We start from the raw sequence: 25,424 nt of genomic DNA, 5'->3' as shown, positions 1-25,424 counted from the left end.
CCATAGGAAATAAACTAAAGCCCTTTCAACAGGACGAAAGAACATTTTCAGGACAATGGGTGATGCAACACTCCAAAGCTTCTGCTCACAACCGTGATTGATATCTCTGTGCTGAAGGGTGGAAACAACTGGTGTGGAGTTTATAAATAAAACCTCCAAGAGGTGACAAAAGACCTTTGCCAAGAATACTGGGAAGTCTCACTTTTCCCCCCCTCTCCTTTCTCTCTTTTCTTTGCGGGGTTTGAGTGACTGCTATTCAAGTGAAAAACACACAGTGATTCCTGTAATTGATTGTTCCACTGAATGTCTTCGCAGTGTAAGAATGCAGGCCAATCTTCCGTCATAATACACTGTTAAAAATTGCTGTTAATTTACGGCAAAATTTTAACAGTATAATCCTGTTATATTAAAAAGCAGCGCATTACTGTTTTTTTACGGTTGGTGAAATGACGTACACAAATTTTAACAGCATTTTACCGTATTTATTCCACAAAGGAAAGAAAACAGTACTTAACAGTATTTTTGGAACTGAAAACTGCAGCGAACACATCTGGATTTTTATCCGTCTTTACACTGTGATTGAACCGGTGAGTGCACCTTTGCCTTGCTCCTTTTACACAAGATAGGCTACACGTTTGCAATTGCAAATAACTGTGCAAATAACTGTATAATTGTGGATGCTGAGCTTGTAACTGTTTTATACGTCCATTTCAGTGCCAAACCTGCCAACCGTGCAAACTGCGTCACAGAGTGGAGCTGAATTTCGGATTCATATATTTCCCGAGTACGAGGTGAGTTCACTATGTATACCTATACAAGTTTTTCAAATATGATATACTATAAACTCTTCTGCAAAGTAAGCCTTTAACATCATAGCAACAAAGTAATATCGATGTAAGTTATTTCTAACGCGCTGAAATTGTCGTCATCTCGTTTGCTAATTTTAGCTTAAGATCTTTTCATTTATTGGATAATATAGCCTACATTTAGTTTATATTAGACAAAACGTTGATTTCGATAACGTTGTGCTTGCAAATTTGGGTAAGCTTGTTCTAATTTGTACATAACTGTATTATGAGGGGAGTTTTTCTTTTGTTGCTGTTTTGCTTCTTTAGCGTTGGGTGTATTTTGGATTACTTCGACCAAGGTTAGCTTGATAGAATAAGTTGCGCGTTACTACTCAGTAAGTTATTATGTTGATGGTTTGTATTGTAATGTTACTTTGCCCAGTACAGTAGGCTAAATGACATTTTATTTCAGTGGAGACTTTGTTGTTGTTGAGATTTTCGTGCCCAAAGACTGTCCAATTTGACTCGCTGTTGTTGTTTATGTTCTATCATGGTATTATTGTCCTAACAACTGAAATAGACATGCTCTTTCCTAATTTAAAAATTAAATGCATACATTACAGGCATTATTGTTAGTGTATTGAGTCTGTCCTCATCATTGTAACTGTGTCTTAGGCCTCTTCCACTGCAGCTGATGTAGAAAGGACACTTGAACAACCTGCAACTCCTCGACTGATACTCCTTGGTATGTATAGAACTAGTCTATTTTATTACATAAGCCTCTAAGGGTGTTTTTTTTTTTTTTATTTTTTTTTGTTTTTTATTTCAGCAAACATGGTAAATGCTTTTGTGCAACACTGAAAGGGACAGTTCACACAAAATAAATATGCTGCCATCTTTTACCCACACTCATGTCATTCCAAGCCCTCAAGACTTTTATTAATATTTGTTATGTTATGATTTTACTTGTGGCACATGACTAATTTGTAAAGGGTTAGTTCACCCAAAAATGAAAATTCTGTCAGTTATTACTTACCCTCATGCCATTTGACACCTGTAAGACCTTCTTTCATCTTCGGAACACAAATTAAGATATTTTAGTTGAAATCCGATGGCTCCATGAGGCCTTCATAGGGAGCAATGACATTTCCTCTCTCAAGATCCATTAATGTACTAAAAACACATCTAAATCAGTTCATGTGAGTACAGTGGTTCAATTTTAATATTATAAAGTGACGAGAATATTTTTGGTGCGCCAAAAAAACAAAATAACGACTTATTCAGTGATGGCTGATTTCAAAATCATAAATGAATCAAAGTGTCGAATCTGCAGTTCAGAGAACCAAAGTCACGTGATTTCAGCAGTTTGGCGGTTTGACACACAATCCAAACCATGATTCCGCACACTGATTCATTTATGCTCCGATGCTTCCTGAAGCAGTGTTTTGAAATCGGTCATCACTATATAAGTCGTTATTTTGTTTTTGGCGCACAAATATTCTTGTCACTTATAATATTAATATTGAACCACTGTACTCACATGAACTGATTTAAATATGTTTTTAGTACATTAATGGATCTTGACACACAGATTCACAATGATCTGATGCTTCCTGAAGCATTGTTTTGAAATTGACCATCACTATATAAGTCGTTATTTTGTTTTTGCCGCACCAAAATTTTTCATCGCTTTATAATATTAATATTGAACCACTGTACTTACATGAACTGATTTAAATATGTTTTTAGTACATTAATGGATCTTGAGAGAGGAAGTGTCATTGCTCCCTATGAAGGCCTCACGGAGCCATCGGATTTCAACTAAAATATCTTAATTTGTGCTCCGAAGATCAACAAAGGTCTTACGGGTGTGAAACGACATGAGGGTGAGTAATTAATGACAGAATTTTCATTTTGGGTGAACTTACCGTTTAAGTAATATGTCATTGTGGTTATGGGTTTTGAATTAATTTTGAATTAGTTAATAGTCATGTGCCTCAACAAGTAAAGTCATAACATGATACCTTTGTAAATCATTAGCTAAAGATTATTTAAAGCAGACAACTGGAAGTTGAAATGCATGGCTTTGACCGATTGTGGTAATTAACACGTTCATTTACATTATTAGTTAATATAATATGCTATTAGGGAATTAATATATTATGACACATTTAACTAATAACAATATAATGATTACTTAATCTATTAATCATATAGAAACTTTATTAGTTGCTGATGCAGTAATCATTAATTAATGGTTTAGTTCTTCATAAGTCATACATTAACTTGATTATTTGTGCATTAGTTAAGCATGAATTAATTCATATTACCAGTATTGTAAAGTGTTACCTTAATTTCTATTCACATTCTCGTTATGTAAACTTTTACCCACACTAATTCTGAATGTATGCATTTGTTTTTCAGACACTTCATTGGAATAAATCCTGAAAAAGGCACCAAGGGTGGACAAGACTTATCACACTCGGGTTGCCAGTCTACTTAAGAAGCTAATGGACTTAAAGCGTTAGTTCACCCAAAAATGAAAATTTTGTCATTTATTACTTACACTCATGTCGTTTCACACCCGTAAGACCTTCATTAATCTTCAGAACACAAATTAGGGTATTTTAGTTCAAATCCAATGGCTCCTTGAGGCCTACGTAGGGAGTAATAACACTTCCTCTGTCTAGATCCATAATGTACTAAAAACACATCGAAATCAGTTCAATATTAATATTATAAACCGACAAGAATATTTTGGTGCGGCAAAAAAACAAAATAATGACTTATATAGTGATGACCGATTTCAAAACACTGCTTCATGAAGCATCGGAGCATTATGAATCAGTCTATCGAATCATGAATCAGATCGCAGTTCAAACCCGACAAATGGCTGGAATCACATGACTTTGGCACTCCGAACTGCAGATTCGACACACAGATTCACAATGATCTGATGCTTCCTGAAGCATTGTTTTGAAATTGACCATCACTAAATAAGTCGTTATTTTGTTTTTTTGCCGCACCAAAAATTTCTCATCGCTTTATAATATTAATATTGAACCACTGTACTCACATGAACTGATTTAAATATGTTTTTAGTACATTAATGGATCTTGAGAGAGGAAATGTCATTGCTCCCTATGAAACCTCACGGAGCCATCGGATTTCAATGATAACCGTAGACCTCTTTAAGTCATTGGATTTCAACTAAAATATCTTAATTTGTGTTCTGAAGATGAATGAAGGTCTTACGAGTGATGGGCAGCATGGGGGTAAGTAATTCTGAGAATATTTTGTGATTTAAAGTGGCTTTATTTTTCAAGTTTTTCAAAGTTTTAATAAAGCACATTTTGAAGTTACTCTGCATTGTGTTAAATTTGTAATGTTTCAAAGGATATATTTGTACATTGTATTATGGTTTTAAAGCAAGACGTATAAGGGGTAATTAATAAAATCAAAGAAATATCTAGAAAAATAGTTACACCTTTTTTTCTTAGCAGTCCATTTCTCAATATAATAACATTTGTAGCTTACAGTTAAAAAGTGCAAATAAACATTAATTAACTGTTAATACTTTTGACAGTAATTTACTGTTAATGTAGAAAATAACAGCTTTATGCTGTATTTACAAAAACAGTAACAAACTGTAAATTTCAACAACAGCAAGACACTGTTAATTTAACAGTAACTTGCTGGCAACCGTGCTGCCAGTTACTTACTGTTTTTTAACAGGACAATTTTTAACAGTGTAGGGTACAGGATACCGCATGAAATATTCATCAAACACTGTTCAAAATGCTGGCACACTCTGGTACATCTTTGTGAATGTATAACAGATTCCGCATGGCAAATATAGAGCTAAATGCCCATTGAAGCACTGGGGTTCAGAGCCATATAGCCGCAAAGGAAGTAACCTCTCCTGCAGTGGGAGAGAACATGATGACCCTGATTGTTACTCAGACTCGGTAAAAATGACTAAATTGACTGAAGACATTCAATACCCCTGTGGCTAAGTGGCATTCAGACTGCTTATGAGAGCAGACACTCTTGTGTTTTCAAGCTTTCAGATGCACAGGATAATTTGATTAACAGCATTAGCCGCTAATGAGAAGAGAAATGTAGCTTGGCTGAGGAGAACTATTAAGGAGCTGTTTTCATTTAAAACCATTGACTAAGGTCCAGAAACTAGAGGTTTTAGAGAACGACCATTTTAGTTCTAATTTGTATGAAAAGGTGCATAGTGAATGCAGATTAACTGCTGTGAGTAGCCAGCACAACAGCTTGACTGAAAATCTGACAGAAGAACCTGGAATTTGTAGGGGGTGATAATGGAAAATGGTGTTAGGACAACATAATTTCCCCCCTAAAAGCATTTATTTTTTTAAGCATCACTTCATTCAAAGCAGATCTCATAGGAGCTCTTGTCTTGAAAGCAGAATTTTACTTATCTGACATTCCATCCTGCAATGTGGCAAGCAGGGAGACCTGAGGCAAGTGTAGAGACCAGAGAGCTTTAGAATCACTCTGCTCTTAAAGTGTTTTTCAGGCATTACTGCTGCTGCAAAGCCCCAGTGATGGGAGTCATCATGTATCGCTCGCATAGTAACAACATTCTAGTCTCTGTGCTTTTGCCTTGGGTGAACGGAGGGGCAGCAGTTTATTTTGGTCTCTAAAGCTTAGCTCAAGACATAGATATAAATAAAAAAGAAGGGAACGAATGCTTGCCAAGATTTCCCTCTAAAGCTTCAAATGTAAATGCACCAAAAGTTGTGATCCGAAGGATCAGCTTCGTAGTGGACAGAATAAGAATCTAAAACCTGTGATAGAATGTCAAGTTATTGGTTTTACAAGTTATTGTCTTAAGCTCCTAATGTAGCCAGCCGATTGGGACTTCAATGTTTTTCCTTATTTCTTGCATAGTAACCCCTATTATGCTATTTGAAAGGTACCTAATTTTATTTAGGAGGTCTCCTACAATAGGTTTACATGCATTAAAAGGTCAAAAAACACTTTCATTTTCTCATATTATACATTGCACATCACCACATTTTTCAGTGATTCTCAAACAACCCGTTGAAAGAATCAGTCCCTCTAAATCCCTCCTTTCCACAAGCCTGCTCTGCTCTGATTGGCCAGATGAAAAAGTTTCAGCTCCTTAAAGGATTTAGCCCAAGCTTTACTCACCCTCAAGCCATCCTAGATGTATATGACTTTCTTCTTTCTAATGAACATAATTGCAGAAATATTAATAAATATCCTGAGGCATCTGTGCTTTATAATGGCAGTGATAGGGATCAATGAGTAAAGATAGTGCTTCTGTCCACATCCATCCGTCATTAATATGTGCTCCACACACCTCCTTGGGGTTAATAAAGGCCTTCTGAATTGAAGCGATGCGTTTGTTTATCCATATTTAACAAGTTATGAAGTAAAATATCTAGCTTCCGCACAAGCTGCCTTCCGTATTCAACGTATGCAGAAAGTGTAAAACTTTTGCACCATGTCTACACCAGAAGTGTGCGACGCGACGCATCAAAAGACAATCGAACCCATTATAATCAATGATATTGTCTACATTGGATGTGGCGTGACAAATATCCGTCAGTAAACGGATTCTTTGTTCTATTTCCGATGTAGTCCAAGTGAGCTTGGAGGATTGTGTCAACAAAAAAGTTCTCAATGCAGAGATGGCTTTGAAGTTAACAGCAGCAAAATGGTGTTAAAGCAGAACTAAGTAACTTTTTTACCTTCATAAATAGTTTTCTAAGTCTTTACGATGGTTAATTGACTTTAGTGGTGTGTTTGAGGTGAGCACTAACCCCCTCTGGCACATCTACGCCAGAAAACAGCACTTGCAAGTTGAGCTGCGCCGACCCGATACGATCTCGCCTCATGTTCACATTCATGCGAGAGTGACAAAATGCTTTACGGTAATTCAAAAACAATGTATATATTATGACTTTATAAGACAATTTTGAAAATCACCCACCTCCATCGAGATTTCTTGTACTGTATTTGCAAAACTACTGCGCTGGTGAGCGTTGTAATCGTTGTAGTCCAGAGCTGCGCTTGGAGTATTTACGACAGTGTGATTCACTGAAGGAACCTGTCGAGGGAGCTTCGCAAATCTTACTGAGTTCCGCTTTAACTTTTGTAAACAAAGTTTTCCACTTACTGAGGATTTCAAGTGGATAAGGAAGGAGAGGGCTCACTGAATGTCGCTTTATCACATATAGCACATGTAATGTATTATACATGCATGCAGCTATTTTTCACATTCCCAGTGCAATCAGATATCTTTTATTGTCTCATCATTTTGCCCCATTAAAATCTGTAGATGACATGCCCAGTTATTAAATGATGAGAAGTTTCAAAGCACGTTCAAAGCTTATTGAAAATAAGCTAATACTCTCAGCCAAGCTTTCTGGAGAGCCGTATTCAGTTGTAACCTTGGCGTGCGGAATACATCTGTGTTTACTGCAAATAGCGACACTGTCTGAGGGTTTTTAAATGACTTTCTTTCAAGAGCTAAATTGACTTGATTTCGCTGTCTGCCGTCAATGCCTCTATAAGCAGAGAGCAAAATTATAGACCTAGGTAGTGCATGAGCGAATCAACACCTCGTGTTTACTCTTCTTACAGACTTTGGCTGTATCATTAGTAGATGAATGAGCTCCACGTTGCTGATGAAAATCATTTCACATTCCAGCAGTTTGTGGAAAATATCTGCAAGGTCATTGGTGCTATTCAATGTACCTCATTTTTGATAAAAGATTGACATGTTTAATTAAATCAATAATCAAGCTTTTTGTGCATTTTGACTTTTTTATATAGCTTATTAGGATGCAAACATGCATGCATGTAACAGTATGAGTTATTATTTGTGTATTCGTGATTTCTGGAGCGATATATCTGTTTTGATGAGATGCCACACCTATTGCTTGATTTTATTTAGTGTCTGAGATCAAGTACGTTGCCCCTGATGGTCAGTTGAGAAATGAACGTCTAAAATAAACATCTTAATGAATAAATAAATAAATATAGTATATAATATATTTATTATTTTGTCATATTCATTCATTTGACTGAAATTACATCTAACATTATTTACAAATTAGAAGAATCAAGAATGTGCACCATACAATAATAAAACTTATTAGCAATGGACTAACATTTTTTTTGAAGAAAAAAATATGAAAAGATGATTGTTTGAATTAATTGTTTATATATGAATGCTTGAATATTTGGCTTAACTTTGCACTTTCTTCTAATTTCTAACTAAAATGATACCATTTTAGTTGAATGAATATAACAAAATATTGAACACATTTATAATATATATTTTCATCACATTTTTATCTTGTCATCATTATTTGTTAAGGAAATCAAAAATTCTTTTGATAAACATCGCTGGTGTAGTTGTCTTCGAAACGAGCTGAACATATCCCTTTTCCTTTCAGCATTAAACAAGAATGAAAGTAGTTCATTGTTATGTGATAGACAGTCACTTCTTGTTTTCTGTTTCATTTAAAAAGCTGTTGCAGATTGCCTAATACAACAAGTGTTGAAGAGATAAATTATGCACTGATCAATTTCAAGGTGTCTGTTGGTGAGATTGCTGCTATGTCAAGTGAAAAAGCTAGCTATGTGATGTTTTATTTACACACTGAGCTCATCTGATGCCCTTTGATGATGTCCGTTTTGTTTTTCTGGGTGTCATGTAAATGCTTCATGCTTTCAACAGGTCATGAAAATTCCATTATTTGCTAGCATTATGAAATTTTCCTTATCCTATAACTTCGATGTTGACAATTTGAAAGACATAACTCTTAACAACACGCCGCCCCCCAACCAGTATGCAGGTCAATAATTTGCAAGCATTGCCTCTCTCATTGGAAATCATTCAGCTCCCACTAGGAGATGCCAATCATCTTTGTGTTTAATATTTTATTACTGAATCTCGCAGGATCCCCCCCCAAAGGGCTTTTAACACTGAATGACTAACAGAAGCACATCTGCTGGGGTATTCTGGGAAACTACCTTTGATAACTGCCACATTTGGGCAACAAAACAACTACTGGTTCAGTCCAGTAATGTCATCACATTGATGGGTGACTGAGTCCATTTTTAAGCTTGTTAAATAGATATAATTCAGAAACGGATCTAATATCAGAATTGGAAATTTGCCTTAACTACTGGTCACATCTCAATGACTGTGAATTTAACTCACTGACAGATTTAACCCTTAATCCATTTGAAATAATGAGGCACATTCCATGGATCTGGGGGGTGTTAAGAGCGGTTTCAGGAAAGTTAATCTGATGAAATCTCTTTCTCTTGTGAGAGGGCTGTATGGCAGGACTACTTCTTGGCACCCTGTGTAGAATCGAAACAGGATGTGAAAGCTCAATCAGAATCTAAACTGTGCAAGAGAAAAAGAACTGATCTCTGTTCTGTTCTATGATTTTCAGGGGACGAGGTCTTGATGAGGAAGAAGAAGAGGCAATGAAAGGTAAGGGAAATGGGTTGCACAAGCCCATAATGAAGTGGAGAATATTTTATGTGTGTTGCTTGCAAAGACCAAAAATCTCTTATTTGTCTATCTAAAGTACTGTTTGATATTTCTTAGATTTTACTGATTTTAATATGACTTTGCTATGGACTGCTGGCAGTCTGGCTGTTGCCAAAGCAACGAATGACCATGACATCATGTAATAATTGTATTTTCCCCTTTTTTCTCTCTTTGGAGCAGAGATGTGAAAGTGCTATGAATCATAATAAAAAACAAGAAAATGCACAGTAAATTATATGCATGTGATAAAATTGTGAATTTGTATAGACCCATATAATTATTGCAATTGTTAGTACACTTGAAATTTAAAGGGGACATAATATGAAAATCTGACTTTTTCTTGTTTAATTGCTATAATCGGGTCCCCAGTGCATCTAGCAAATAGAAGTTATGTTTGACAGAAAAATATCAGTGTTACTTATGACTTACCCACAAAACAGCTTAGACTACTAATGTGATGTTATTTTACACCAAACTACTTGACAAACGAGGGTCAATTCAATGCTGGTTTTGCACAAGAGATTGACATAACGGCATATGCTAGTCAATGAGTTGAATCAAATACACAGAAACTACATTCAGAAATGTCAAGTTGCATTCTAAAAGTTGTAACTTCTTCCTGAGTCTCTCCATCAGTGTCAGACTCCAGTTTGAACAATGTAAGGCTGAACACCGTTACTGACACTTGTAATTTTGGCCGTGTGAGATTGTCCGGCTTTGTTGTTGTTGAGCAACTGAATCGTGAGCTGTAAGAGCTTCGCCCTATTTGGTAAGTGGACCAGGAGCAGCAGCTTATTTGCATTTAAAGGAACACATACAAAAATGGTGTGTTTTTGTTCACACCCAAAATGGCGGCAAATTTGACGAGCTATAATAAATTATCTGTGGGGGTTTTTGAGCTGAAACTTCCAAGACATTCTGGGGACACCTGAGACTTAAGGTCCTTTCACACTGGACGCCGTGAATGACGTTTATTTTTTTCGCTTCAATGTCGATTTTTTTTTTTCACATTCGAGGCGACAGAAAAGGCTTCAACCAATCAAATACAAGGAAAAAAAGGTGATGTCACAGCAACAATGACGGATCATCTGATAGCTTGTGTGTCGACGCATTTACAATAGAAAACTACCTTGTGAATGTTTATATAAACTATATGTCTAGTAGTTAACCTTCTATCTGTAGCCAATAGGCATACAATTTCCCCATTGTGGGACAAATAAAGGTTCCCTTTCAGTCGGTCACGTTCGACGTACGTCAGTAGTGACCGACGAATTGGGATATCGCTTAGAGAGCCCTATCATCTTCGTGTAAACTAAAACAAGCCAATGGAATTGGCGTGCGATATTTGCATAATGCGCACCGCCCCCGACAGGTGTATATAAATAGGAAGCGGATGCAATCGCACTCTGTCTTTCGCTTCGGAGCCATTCACTGGTGTCCTGTTCAGAAGACTCCTTTCTTCGTTTGTTTTATTCTAAAACATTCCCTCAGAAGAGGATTTACAGCGAGCTTTCAGTGCTGGTGTAGAGGGCACGTTCAGCGAGGTCGCGAGTGTCCGAGGAGCTGAGCTATAAGCTCTAAAACTGCTGTTTTCACAGCAACACAAAGAGTGTGTGTGTGTAGCGATTTGGGCCGGTTCCTCGGTGTGTCAGGGAGTGGTGTACCTGACACATCGCGTCGCTCCCTGGGTGCTTCAGCACGAGTGAGTTGACTTCCCCTTCTAAAAGAGCTTTACAGACGAACCCTGACAGTATGTCATTTCGTCTGTGCGTTACTGGGTGCGGTCGTTCCCTGGTCCCTGATGGGCACAATCGCTGCATCTCGTGTTTGGGCGTTCAGCACGCTGAAGCAGCTTTTGTGGATGGTTCATGTTCCCATTGCGGGAACATGACCATCGCGGTGCTGAGGTCGAGGCTCTCCTTCCTGAAGTCTCAGGAAGCGGGGGTCCCCTCTCCTGTGCCGCGTACAACCGTTTTTTCCGGCCCTGGGAACCGGAATGACGGTACGGCGCTGTATAGGGAGGGCGACCTGAGGATAACGGTCAGGGCTCCCCCGCCGAGCGGAAACGCTCCGCGGGCCCCTGCCCCCTCGTCAGCACCGCAACCCATCTTGCCGCCGTTGGTTTCCGCTGGGCCCTCTTCGGACTGTCCAGTCATTACCGTTGGTGCGCCGGCGGAGGATCAGATGTCGATCGCTTTGAGTGTTCGGGGGAGGAAGATCCGGACCCGCTGCCGCCCTCCGGGACGGTAGCGTTGCCCGAGTCAGATCCCGAACTCTCGGCTGTGCTCTCCCGGGCCGCCTTGTGCGAAGGGCTTGAGTGGAACCCTCCACCCTGTCCTGGCCCATCTCGGCTGGATGATTGGTACTTGGGGGGGGGGGAGGGGGGGTCACGCTGGTCAGCCCCAGCGTCCCGCCCCAATGCCTTTCTTCCCGGAGGTGCATGATGAGGTGACCAGGTCTTGGCGGACACCGTATAGTGCCCGTACCAGGCCTGGCCCCGCGTCCGCCTTCACCTCCCTGGACGGCGGGGTAGCCAGGGGGTACGCGAGGATCCCGCCAGTCGAGCGGTCCGTTGTGATGCAGTTGTGTCCAACGGCCACTGGCTGGCGTGGTGAGCCACGTGGTGAGCCGCGTCTCCCGTCCCGGCCTGTAAATTCTCAGCCGGTCTGACTGAGAAAGCTTACAGTTCCTGTGGGCAGGCTGCCTCCGCCCTGCACGCGATGGCCCTCTTGCAGGTTTACCAAGCAAAGGCGCTGTCGGAGATGCCCCAGGAAGGTCCTGACCAACAGCTGCTGGGGGAGCTGCGCGCTACCACCGACCTTGCCCTCCGGGCAACGAAGGTGACAGCACGTGCTGTTGGTCACGCGATGTCTACCCTCGTAGTCCAGCAACGCCACCTCTGGCTGACCCTGGCGGACATGCGGGATACCGACAAGCAGCGGTTCTTAAATTCCCCCGTGTCCCCGGTCGGCCTATTCGGCGACGTGGTGGAGAGCTTCGCCCATCAGTTCTCCGCTGCACAGAAGCAGGCTGAGGCTATCAGTCACGTCATGCCACGGCGGTCCGCTGCTGTCTCCACCCAGCCGCCCGTGGCTCAGCCTCAGCCCGCTCGTCGCCGAGGGCGCCCGCCTGCATCGTCCTCCGCCCCTGCTAAAATGGCAAAGCAGCAGCCTACACCAGCCAGGCAGCAGGGTGCCGGTCGCGGGCGTGGTGCCCAGCCCGTCTCCGCTAAGCCCGGTGGTAAACGCAAAAGCAAAACACGGCAACCTGGAGGGGAAGGTTCTCGCTCTTCGGGAGAGAATACCATCGTCTCTCCCACCCCCGGAGGAGGGCCGGGGGGAATTTGTGATGTCTGTCTATCAACCGCCGCTGGCTCCCAGGAGTCCAGCGGTACCCACTTTTTCACAAAAAGAGCAGTTTCCTCAAACTCCAGGTCACAACAAGGTGTGTCTGCCAGTGTGCCAGGCTCCGCCTTGCCGCTGGCAGCTCCCTCCCCATTCGCCAGCAGGCAGCAGTGTGATGGCGCAGACCGCGTCCCGTGCGCCGTCTCCCATGCACACTGCTGCCTCGCAGAGTCCGACCCCACTCCGGGCCTCCCCCAAGCCGTCCGAGTCGGGTCCCTCTCTGCCTTGCTGCCCCACCCCCGGTGCGTCTGTGGTGCCTTTGGTCCCGCTGGCTCAGTGTCTGGAAGCGTGGATAGAGCTCTCCAGCCTGTCCAGCTGGCTCATTCGCACTATCAGACTCGGCTATGCGATTCAGTTCGCCCGGCGTCCCCCGGTCTTCAGGGCTGTCCACTTCACTCAGGTGTCTTTGGACAGTGCACCTGTTCTCCGGGTGGAGATTGCTGTCCTCCTGGCGAAGGATACAATCGAGCCGGTCCCTCCAGCCGATATGAAGTCGGGGTTCTACAGCCCCTGCTTCATTGTACCGAAAAAGGGCGGTGGGCTACGGCCAATCCTGGACCGTCCCCAGGATTGGTTTGCAGCAATAGACCTGAAGGACGCGTACTTTCATGTCTCGATTCTGCCTCGACACAGACCCTTCCTCCGGTCTGCGTTCGAGGGTCGGGCATGTCAGTACAAAGTCCTACCCGACATGGTTTTAGCTCCCAGCCGGTTGGGTCTTCAGGTCAACTGGGACAAGAGCAAACTCGCCCCCGGGCAGAGGACCTCTTGTCTCGGTCTCGAGCTAGACTCGGTCGCACGGACAGTCGGTGTTGAACTCGGTCGCACGTCCAGTCGGTGTTGAACTGCCTGAGCTCGCTCAAGTGCAGGACAGCGGCTCCACTGAAAGATTTTCAGAAGCTCCTGGGGCATATGGCATCTGCAGCCGCGGTAACGCCGCTCGGATTGCTTCATATGAGACCGCTTCAACACTGGCTCCGCGGCCGGGTCCCGAGATGGGCGTGGCAGTGCGGCACGCTCCGTGTCCCCGTGACACCGAGCTGCCGTCGCACCCTTGTCCGGTGGTTGGGCCGGAGTACCCCTCGAACGAGTGTCCAGGCACGCTGTGGTCTCCACAGATGCCTCTGCCACGGGATGGGGGGCCACGTACAACGGGCATGCAGTGGCAGGTCTTTGGACGGGGCCTCAGCTGCATTGGCATATCAATTGCCTCGAGTTGCTAGCGGTTCGTCTTGCGCTGGCCCGCTTCAAGAAGCTGTTGTCAGGCAAGCACGTTCTAGTCCGCTTACACAGCACTGCGGCCGTTGCGTACATCTACTGTCAGGGTGGTCTACGCTTCCGTCGCATGTCGCAACTCGCCCGCCATCTCTTGTTGTGGAGTCAGAAGGATCTGAGGTCCCTTCGGGCCACTCGTGTCCCAGGTGTGCTCAACCGTGCAGCCGACGAGCTGTCACGGCAGCCTCCACTTGCGGGCGAGTGGCGGCTCCACCCCCAGGCGGTCCAGCTGATTTGGCAGCATTTCGGCGAGGCCCAGGTAGTCCTGTTTGCCTCCCCGGAAACTGCCCACTGCTAGTGGTTTTATTCCCTGACCGGCGGCATGCTCGGCACAGATGCCCTGGCACTCAGCTGGCCCCCGGGTCTGCGCAAATATGCGTTTCCCCCAGTGAGCCTTCTCACACAACTCCTGTGCAAGGTCAGGGAGGACGGGGAGCAGGTTCTATTAGTGGCTCCATACTGGCCCACTCGGACCTGGTTCTCAGACCTCATTCTCCTCGCGACAGCTCCTCCCTGGCCGATTCCTCGGAGGAAGGACCTCCTGACTCAGAGACAGGGCACCCTGTGGCACCCGCGTCCCGATCTATGGAACCTCCAAGTGTGGTCCCTGGACGGGATGCGGAGGTTCTGAGTGATCTCCTGCAAGCGGTCGTGGACACCATCACTTCCGCTAAAGCTCCTTCCACTAGGAGTCTCTATGCGTTGAAGTGGAACCTGTTCGTCGAATGGTGCGCCTCTCGCCGAGAGGACCCCCGATCATGTTCGGTCGGATCCGTGCTTTCCTTCCTGCAAGAAGGGTTGGAGCGAAGGCTGTCTCCCTCCACCCTGAAGGTGTATGTCGCTGCTATCGCTGCACATCACCACACAGTTGAGGGTAAGTCCCTGGGGAAACACGATCTGATCGTCAGATTCCTGAGGGGGGCGAGGAGACTAAATCCTTCTCGCCTTTCCTCCGTACCCTCTTGGGATCTGACCCTGGTTCTCACAGCTCTCCGGGGTCATCCCTTTGAGCCTTTGCAATCAGTCGACCTGAAACGAATGTCTCTTAAGACGGTTCTTCTGGTTGCATTGGCTTCCCTGAAGAGGGTAGGGGATCTGCATGCATTTTCGGTCAACGAAACGTGCCTAGAATTCGGGCCCGGTGATTCTCACGTCATCCTGAGACCCCGGCCTGGATACGTGCCCAAGGTTCCTACCACTCCCTTCAGAGATCAGGTAGTGAACCTGCAAGCGCTGCCCTCGGAGGAGGCAGACCCAGCCCTAGCTTTGCTCTGTCCCGTCCGTGCTCTGCGCGTTTACGTGGACAGAACGCGAAGCTTCAGGACCTCAGATCAGCTCTTCATCTGTTACGGAGGCCAGCAGAAGGGAAAGGCTGTCTCCAAGCAGAGGATGGCACACTGGATAGTGGATGCCATCACCTTGGCGTACGAATCCCAGGGCGTGCCTTGCCCGCTCGGGTTGAGAGCCCACTCCACCAGAGGGGTGGCCTCTTCCTGGGCGCTGGCTCATGGCGCCTCGCTGTCAGATATCTGTAGAGCTGCGGGCTGGGCGACACCAAACACGTTCGCTAGGTTTTATAGCCTACGTGTAGAGCCGGTATCCTCACGTGTACTCGCATCCACTAGTCGGTAGACGTGTTGTACCCACTCTAAGTGTCGGCTTGCAATGCCATTCCCGCCACTGGCCGGATACGTGCATACTTTCACTCCAGTCGTGTTCCCCGCCTGGCGAACCCTGTCGAGTTCCTCCGCCTCCCCCTTCGGCTCGGACATTGCGGAGTGTCTGATGCCAGGCCTACATCCGTCGCTGACGCTGTCTGTTGGCTGGGGCCCATATGTCGTGACCCCTCTACGTGAGCGGTCCCATATGTGTAATTATCCACGGTTTAAAACTCCCTACGGGCCGAGTCCGTGTCTTTCCCTTAGCAGAGCCAGCTCTGCTGTCACCTGTCAGATGAGTCTCCCCCTACCAGGTGGAGCCATCCCAGGGACTCCATATGCGTACTGCCCCCCGGGCCAGTCCATATGTGTATTTCCCACGTAAACTCCTCCCCCATTGGGTAGGTAGTGGTCTCCGCAGCGTCCCTCACGGGTTCGCTTCCCCAGTGTGTCTAGTTTACTTAGTGGGTATTGGTTAAGACAGCAGTAGACTCTCTCGGTGTAAGCTCGCCCCCTTCACCGCCAGCCGGTGCTATGGGCAGCTGAGCTTGCGCTGGGCACTGGAAGGGGTTTCGTAACTGTGGCGCTTTAGTTGGGATCCCAATTCGTCGGTCACTACTGACGTACGTCGAACGTGACCGACTGAAAGGGAACGTCTCGGTTATGTATGAAACCCTCGTTCCCTGAAGGAGGGAACGGAGACATACGTCCCGTCGCCACAGTTTCTGTACCCTCGCTGTAGTGCGGACACCAGTTGTCTCCTCAGCGAAAAACAGAGTGTGATTGCATCTGCTTCCTATTTATATACACCTGTCGCATTATGCAAATATCGCACGCCAATTCCATTGGCTTGTTTTAGTTTACACAAAGATGATAGGGCTCTCTAAGCGATATCCCTATTCGTCGGTCACTACTGACGTACGTCTCTGTTCCCTCCTTCAGGGAACGAGGGTTACATATGTAACCGAGACGTTTTCTTTAAGCCTATTTACAGCCTGGGCTACTCGCAGTATATGTGAGTGGGTTTCTTTTCTGTAAACGAAATGTCCAGTAGATGTCACTAGCTATTCAATCAACATTAACCTTTGACAGGTATCGCATTTCTCACGAGATTACAGCTCATGTGGGAGTACATGCAAGTCGATGTAGGCTACAAGGATAACCTTCTGAGGTAAAACTTGTTGATTTTTTTATTTTATTTATTTATTTTTTTACCTAAATTGTGTCCGTGACTATGGAAAGTGAATGTGTTGTTGATAAGACTGGGTGCACCCAAAAACTTATTTTCGGTCTTTGGAAAAAAAAATGAAAAGCTCATCTTCACTGGATGGTGAAGTGTCTATGTCAGTTAAACTGATATATAAAAATATATATATATATTTATTTTTTAAATTTTTTATTTATTTATTTTTTTTCATTCAGCTGTCGCCGCGAATGTTTTGGAATCTTTCAGAGCACAAACGTCGCACATTCGCGTCACGGCTGCTGTGAATGGTTTTGACGCAAACTATTCGCACGCAAACTATTCGCTTTTTCGTTTTGCTTTTCCGTTACGCGTCCGGTGTGAAAGGGCCTTTAAGGACATAATAGGTCTCCTTTAAAGCTAAATTTGAATTTATATAAAAGGAATAGTAATGTAATGCATTATATTTCAGATAAATTCAAGGAAAAACATTCTGGGAAAAGAAGTCTCTCTCTCTCTCTCTCTCTCTTTCTCTCTCTCTCAAAGGCTTGTAAAGCTAAACATTCATTTTTGTTGTTGTTCTAGCTATTTTAGTTAAAATGACAATTTTCTAGAATTTCAATACTTGCATTTAAATTCAAATTACAATTCTGCATCCCATTTTCTACCTCAATTCAACTGTAATTGGCACACAACCATGTTTATTGTTTGAAGTGAAGCTTTTGACAGAATCCATTACATGGATTGTTGTTTATGAATTAATAGTTATGCTAATAGGATTTTTTTTCAGCTTTCAACTGTTCAGCTTTATGAATTTGAATTTTGTCTATTCTTGCTTGTCTTTGTCTATAAGGGCATTGTTCCTGATATTACATGTCAGAAACCTCACAAATCACGAATAGCTACAGACTTATTACCTTTGCACAGGCTCTCATTTCTGTTCATAATAATTCACAGGAATCCCGGGACGCACCTGAAAACTTATAAAACACTTCTACAGGCATTCACAATCCACCTGAGAGCCCCAGACTGGGTCAAGCGGATGTGTCATGTTCCCCTACCTCTCCTTTACAAGGGAACAGTTTGTTTCAGCCAGGTGGAGCTCAGAGACAATTGCAAAGCCCAGTAAAAAACTCAAGCTCATAAGTGAATAAATGAGTCTGATGAGTGAAATAAAAGAAAATTGCAAACCCAAAAGCACCACCCGTCTGGAGGTGCTTCCAAAGGTAGCTGCACAGATTGGCCAGTCCGCTTCATTACTGTAATTATTCTCCCACAAGATCTGAAGACCTGAGAGAGGGGCCATACAAAGATTTGGGCTATTTTAGGACTGCTTTCAGAAAGCAGATAGTGCCGCAATCATGCTTTCCTGGAGTCTATTCATTTTCCTTTGAGAGTACCAACATGCACGTCCAGATTTTGTCAAATTACACGTATTCCTGGGTCAACATATTTTGTTGATCCTGGAACAACATTCCTGTCTGAAAATTTTGTCTATCCCTACCCCTAAACCTACTCCTAGCCATAACTTATCCCTAAAATCAGAGAGAAATGATAGATGAATAACACTGATGCAGAAGCACCTAACCCTGGTTGTAAACCTAAACTTGACATAAACCGTAAACTTGTCAGTGAAATCTGATTGGTTGATTGGAATGTTTTTTCAATATCAACAAAGATGATAATCCAGGAACATGTTGCACTTTGGAAAATCAGGTTCAGCGAGCAAAACAACAGTCCAAGAAAAAAAAAAAAAAAAGGCTGCTGGACATGGCCAGTAAACAAACCTACTCGGGGGGACCGTTCTTTGCCCGGCACCTGCCACTATTACTAGAGAGCAGGTGCAACTGTGTTCATTAAGATACACATCAGGACACAGAAGTCCTTAAGAGGTGGTTGGGGGCACATTTTGCGAGGCTGCCTTGCAAACACAACATAGCAACAAGGTGAGCGAAGTAATTTCAGCTTGAATAATGGGGGGCGTCTCGTGAGCCTGACAGACGTGTGCGGCGAAGGCAATTTCACAGCCTCTCCACGCTGCTGTTCGTGTGATCTATTCGAGGTGTTCTCCGACACCGCGGTCAATATGACAGACGCCGGTGGTTCGGCCTGATAAGGTAGCCTGAAAGGACGCTGCTTGGGTGCTGCAAGTTTCTGTCAACCACGGTTCCTTAAGAGACAACAGGCATTCAGAAAGGTCAGAAAAATAGATGACATCAGTTTACTGCAGCAGATGTTTTTGGATAAACTGCAGCAGTGCTACTATGTGTGTGTCATTTTAAAGGCATGTGCTTTACATTCGGTTATATTAGCTAATATGACAGGCGTCTAATCCCACAGGACCCAGGAGAACAATAATTAGGACATGAAAAACATTATGGTGCCATTGGACAACATGCAGTCACACAGTTAGATGCGCGCACACCCTTCTTAAACACATAGTAGCGTAGAGAATGATGGCTAACTCTTTATCTTCCCCAGGCTTCTGTAACAACATATGTTTGTAAGTAATTAAAAGAAGTTCCCAAGTGGTTACCATGTCATAATGAAATACAATATGGAGAGCAAATTACCTTTCCACAACAGTTTATGCAAAGCTAAACACAGGAGACCGCTTTGCCTCTCCCCGCTGCCACATGGAGGGATTGGCATAGATAGTCTTGTGCTCTATTGATGTATTGACTTCTAATTAGTTTGTCAGGAGCTGTACCTTTTAAGAGCATGGGAATAATTGATGATGCCTTACCTAGCAAAATAAAGAAAGCGAGAAACATTTCATATTTCAAGTCTAAATAAGGGGAGGCGGGGCTTATGAAATATGCAGTGTTGGTTTGAAATATTCATATCTAAGCTGCAGAATTGTGATGCCTGGAGCTGCAATAGTTGCACATTCAGGTTTCGTTGTTGATGTCAGCACTTGAGGCATACTGTGTGCGTAAAATGTGTACACACACACACACACACACACACACACACACACACACACACACACACACACACACACACACACACTTGCCTAATATTTCCCCCTGACTGCTGTTGAGAAGAGACCCCCTAACAGTTAGGCCTATCATTGTGTTTTAAAGCACCATTATATTGCTCGTTGCTGGATATCAGCGACTACATGGGCCTTTAGTTAGCCGACTGCAGCAGTTTGAGAGTGTGAGCACTCGCTTTCGATCTCCACAGCCCAGACTTCCAGTGTCATTAAGCCCATTACATGCCCTGTGAGAATCTTCACTACTTCTGCTGCTCAAAGTGATGACTCCTCTCAAGCAGGAGCGTGAAATATCTGATGCAGAAATTAGACTGGAGCTTCAGCAAATGCGTTAAAAGCATTGGCTGTTAAACGAGTTACATCCTCTGGGAGAATTAATGCATAACGTAGTATACCGAAGCACAAGGTTTGCGTGTCTGTTGACACTCCGGTATTGCCAATTATTTACTTGCTGTCCATTTCTGGGTATCAACAAGAATTGGGGAATTATAATGTATAATATCTATGTTTTGCAGTTCCGATTATTATAGCAGTCTTATTATGTAAAACACACTATGTATTTATCTATTCATTCTGGTATTTTCTCCAACTCTGTGATGTTATTGTTTATGCCAAGGAAATCAAGATTGGATTCAGTCAGTTCCAAGAATACTAAACAGTGTGTGCAGATGTTTCTATGTCTTTCATTTCCATTCCATGATTGTTATTCTAATCATTTCCTAATTAATCCACAGCCATGCACCATTCTCAGTAGTATCTCTTAGTCTGCACAATAGATTTGGATTTCTCTTACCTTCCCAGGGTTTGGGCTCCATATAAATCGCAGACTGAAGATACAGAGGGCCAGTATCAGGAACACAACACTCAGAATGATGGCGGCACACTGGTAAGCACGATACCTGGCCTTTCTTTCCTTCTCTTTCCCCAGCTCAACCTATAAAACATTCACATTATTGTACTTCTGTGTTTTTATATGAGGCGATTCCATGTAAAGGATTCACACATTGATTGTATTCCACCACAGTGCTCAGCTGAGAAAGAAATAATCACACGGGCAATTTGAATTCTTCCGGGATCAGAACAAAAGGTCACATTTATTAAAATTGTCCCAAATTAAAAGTTCGTCTGTTCGATTAAATTCCCTAAGCTTATGGCCGCAAATTAATAAAGAAAGGCTTTTGTTCCGGCTGAGTTCCAGGAGGGAGAGTCTAAAAGCTTACTATTCACAGTGGTGTGCTCAACTATCTCTCAGGACATGGCCAATCAGAATTATGAAATACGGAGGAACAAGCTTCAATTAGCAAACGTCTCTTGCCGAAACAGAAGCTTGCAGAACAGAAATAGCATTGGTGACCATGTGCGGTTCTAGGCTCAATGGATATTCAGAGCGTTGGCCTATACCAGACCTCTATCAGTGTGTATGGTTTCTTTCTTTCTTCTTTTTTTAATATTAAATAATGCATTTTATTATAATAATAATAATGTTGAAATGTTTTACTGTATGTAATGCACTTTAAAATGCAATAGTTTTCTTCCCTTCCAGCATATGATCTGATCTTAATTAGCATTTTTGTGTCGAGTCGGCAAGTGTTGTTTACAAATTAGCAGGCTATTATTATTTGCATTTCTAATATAAAAATATGGTTAATGTATTATTAGCCTACAGTAAGTTTGTGAGGTTCACTGCATTACGTTTTAATAAAAGTGTATTTCCAAAACTGCATATCTTACAAATTTGGCAAAAAAAAAAAAAAAAAAAAACACTGTATACTGTATATGTACATGTAGAGTTATGTCTCTAAAATATTCTCTACTTTGCCAAGATATCTGGCTGGACCAAAGTCAATGCAGTTTTCTCTGATTACATTGTTGTTGTCTGTAGATTGGAAAGCACCGTCATCATTTCTTTGACTTTGTGACTTGTGAATAAATAACAAAATGCGGCAGACTTTATGCAAAACAGCCAAAATGTAGCTTGCAAGACCATGTCTGATTTATAGAGCAGCCTGCAGCTTTGAATAATTTTATTTGTGACAAAAATTGTGACAAGATGATAAAAATCATTCGAGGCTGAAGTCCCAAAAGCCCACCCCTAATGCCGCCCTTGGTGGTGACTACTATGATTGTACTTTATCTCACAGTTTGAGACAGGAATCAGACCATGTCATTAAGGATCATTTTGTTGAACTAATATATATACATATATATATAACACTGATCAGGCATACCATTATGTCCACCTTCCTAATATTGTGTTGGTCCCCCTTTTGCTGCCAAAACAACCCTGAGCCATCAAGGCATGGACTCTACTAGACCCCTGAAGGTGTGCTGTGGTATCTGGCACCAAGATGTTGGCAGCAGATCCTTTCAGTCCAGTAAGTTGCGAGGTGGGGCCTCCATGGATCGGACTTGTTTGTTCAGCACATCCCACAGATGCTCAATTGGATTGAGATCTGGGGAATTTGGAGGGCAAGTCAACATCTCAAACTCATTGTTGTGCTCCTCAAACCGTCCCTGAACCATTTTTGCTTTGTGGCAGGATGCATTATCCTGCTGAAAGTGACCACAGCCACCAGGGAATACCGTTTCCATGAAATGGTGTACATGGTCTGTAACAATGCTTAGGTAGGTGGTACGTGTCAAAGTAACACCCACATGGATGGCCGGACCCAAGGTTTCCCAGCAGAACACTGCCCAAAGCATCACACTGCCTCTGCGGGCTTGCCTTCTTCCCATTGTGCATTCTGGTGCAATGTGTTCCCCATGTAAGCGACGCACACTGCCATCCACGTGATGTAAAAGAAAACCTGATTCATCAGACCAGGCCACCTTCTTCCATTGCTCCGTGGTCTAGTTCTGATGCAATTTTGGAGATGCTCTGACCCATTCATCTAGCCATCACAAACTCGCTCAAATCCTTACGCTTGCCCGTTTTTCTTATTTCTAACATCTACTTTGAGGACAAAATGTTCTCTTGCTGTCTAATATATCCTACTCACTAACAGGTGCTGTGATTATATATTCTTCAAAAGTATGCACAAATAGAAATGCACTGAACGAGACAGTTTCACATTAAGTTTGCCATGAGCACACTGTTAAAAAAGTCAAGGCATAAGCCCTCTCGCTACACGTGACGGGAAACAGGAGGACAAACAATTAGAGAAGCCTACAATTCCTCTAAAGAATTTCCCCTTGCATGAAGCAAAAATATGAATAGAGATAGTGCTGAAATCCAGAGGTTGCATAAGCAGTGGAAACTTGACTGGAGGACAACGTTCCATCTGCTCGGAATATAAATGGCTATGAAAATATACCGACGGCTGCCAGCAAAACAGTATTAAACCGGTTTAAGGTTAAGAATCAGCGAGGCAATTCTGCTGTAGCGGGATTGAGTCTGAGTCTACAGTGAAGAAGGGAGCCGAGGGCCCCCTGCTGATGAGAGAGAGTGAGGAAGGGCGAGGAGGAGGAATAGAGAGAGGTAGAGCGGGAGGGAGGGATCGAGAAAAAAGAGACGGAGAGATGAGAGAGTAAATATGGAAGGAGAGAGAATGAGAGAAGGAAGGAAAACAGACACTGTAGATGGTTGTACAAAAAACAATTTTCATCTGAAAGGATAAACTGAGCAGAATCACCCTCTAATGTCTGTTATTTCACATCATTGATAACGGTGAAGATCTTTCTTCTTAAAAGAAATTGCATACTGTTGTGTAAATCAAATCTGTATTTATCATCACTGACTTTATTCTAGTCCAAAAGGGTATATTAATAATTGTGTTGTTACATTATTTTCTAAAATAAATCCACCCACTTGATTTTCAGTAAAGCAGACATATAATTGCATATACAATGCTGAGAAAATTATCTTGATTGCTTAATTATAAATCATGCGTAATAATTTGCACAGTAGTAAATGTCTAGCCATACAGCGTGCCACTCAACTGAAGAAAAGGCACTGAGTGCAAGAAAACAAAACGAAACACTAAACACTCAAAAAGTCTTGCAGTCAGAAATAATTACTGATTTTACCCCACCTGACATTCACACATCACAACCTTTGAAAAGAGCAATTTAACACAAATTAAAACTAATTTGAGATCTCCCGTTCAAATCCTCTTTACTAAACCTTCTTAAAAATTTTGAAAAAAAAAATAAAATAAAATTACACACATATATGTGTGTATGTATATATGTATGTATATACGTGATATTATATATAATATAATATAATATAATATAATATAATATAATATAATATAATATAATATAATATACATACATACATACATACATACATACATACAGTCAAACCAAAAATTATTCAGACATTTTTTATATTTTTTGATATATTTTTACTACCGGGTGCAGGACACTATAGTTCATTTATGTAAGTGAGGATAGCAAAATAAAGTAAACTGCGACATATTATACCCAAAAATTATTTATACAGTGGACTACCAGTAAAATTTATAAACATTTGGAACCCAAAAATTATTCAGACACTTTGACCTGACCAAGTGTTATCTGACAAAATTAAGATTAATTTTTTTAAGACTCATGAGAACTTGTCATATTTTACCATTTTTTTTTTTACTATAGTGAATAAACTGTATTAACTGTATGAGTGTCTGAATAAATGTTGGTTTGTATAATATATATTGATTTTGAGACTTTTTTTTCTTTGAGGTTTTTGATTTTCTAGAATTTACAGAAGAAAAAAAAAATCTATATTTACATAACATAAATGCATATGTAATACTCACATCTTTGCAAAGGACTTGTTGACTGCTGAAGTAGGGGTTATTCTCCATAACTGTAGCTGGAGCAAAGATAATCTCCTCTGGAAACCTTCTTCCACCCAGAAGTCCTTCTTACTGGAATCCAAAAACCCAAACTTTTCCATTGGTAATTTGGGAGCCTGTTCAAGAGGGAGGGTTCCTCTTTCAGATGGGACGGAATAACTTTAACTACTGTGGTTAGTCAAAGCAGATGTCCTGAAATTCATCTATGAATGGAGATTGCGCTAATGTGAGCTACTGTTTTTTATTGGTCTCTCAGGACATTCCACTTTTCTTTTTTAGCGTCACAACATTTAGTCAGGCAACACATTAAAGTCTACATATAGTCTGTTGTTTAGCTTTACCTACTTGGCCATCATTACTTAGTAGGCAACACAGTCACATCTGGAAATGCCTAAGAAGGTTTCAAGTTGATAAAGAGTAGAAAAACAGAGTTAAGCTCAGCAAAATATTGCACTCTGCTTTCCTTGATTTTACCTAACCCTGACTTTGCAAGCCCACATTTTGAAATTGAAACCGTATTTAATAATTAATTCTAAAAAAGTGTACTTGCTGTATCAAACGTAAGCACAAGTATCAAAAGCATGAAGTTGATCATAATTTTAACTAAAATAATCAGTGTGGGGGACTTTACGCAGTATCTCAGTATGAGAGTGGTTCTTTTATTGAGCTGTATCTTCAAAGCCTGTGGATAATGGATAAAAGCTTTGATATAGCTTCTATTAAAACACTTCTCAACAGCAAAGG

The 25,424-nt window shown here is 42.3% G+C and overlaps 1 protein-coding gene and 1 long non-coding RNA gene across 2 annotated transcripts in view; one reads left to right on the top strand and one right to left on the bottom strand.

Moving 5' to 3' along the window:
- tnmd (tenomodulin) overlaps positions 1-24,747 on the bottom strand; it is a 50,928-nt gene extending 26,181 nt beyond the window's left edge. Inside the window, exons 1-2 of the mRNA XM_067380924.1 lie at positions 24,642-24,747; positions 20,675-20,815 (exon numbers count right to left, since the gene is read on the bottom strand). Coding sequence (XP_067237025.1) covers positions 20,675-20,815; positions 24,642-24,689 — 189 coding nt within the window. The 5' untranslated portion in view covers positions 24,690-24,747. The remainder of the gene's footprint in view (positions 1-20,674; positions 20,816-24,641) is intronic.
- Positions 407-3,550, top strand: LOC137017022 (uncharacterized). The gene is made up of 4 exons (XR_010894541.1): positions 407-587; positions 715-791; positions 1,464-1,533; positions 3,213-3,550. It is a non-coding gene; the product is annotated as an uncharacterized lncRNA (long non-coding RNA).
- Positions 24,748-25,424: the final 677 nt, after the last annotated feature.

Source organism: Chanodichthys erythropterus, chromosome 1 (assembly GCF_024489055.1).
Source record: "Chanodichthys erythropterus isolate Z2021 chromosome 1, ASM2448905v1, whole genome shotgun sequence".
NCBI classification, from domain to species: domain Eukaryota; kingdom Metazoa; phylum Chordata; class Actinopteri; order Cypriniformes; family Xenocyprididae; genus Chanodichthys; species Chanodichthys erythropterus.
This window is presented reverse-complemented; position numbering and strand designations above follow the sequence as displayed.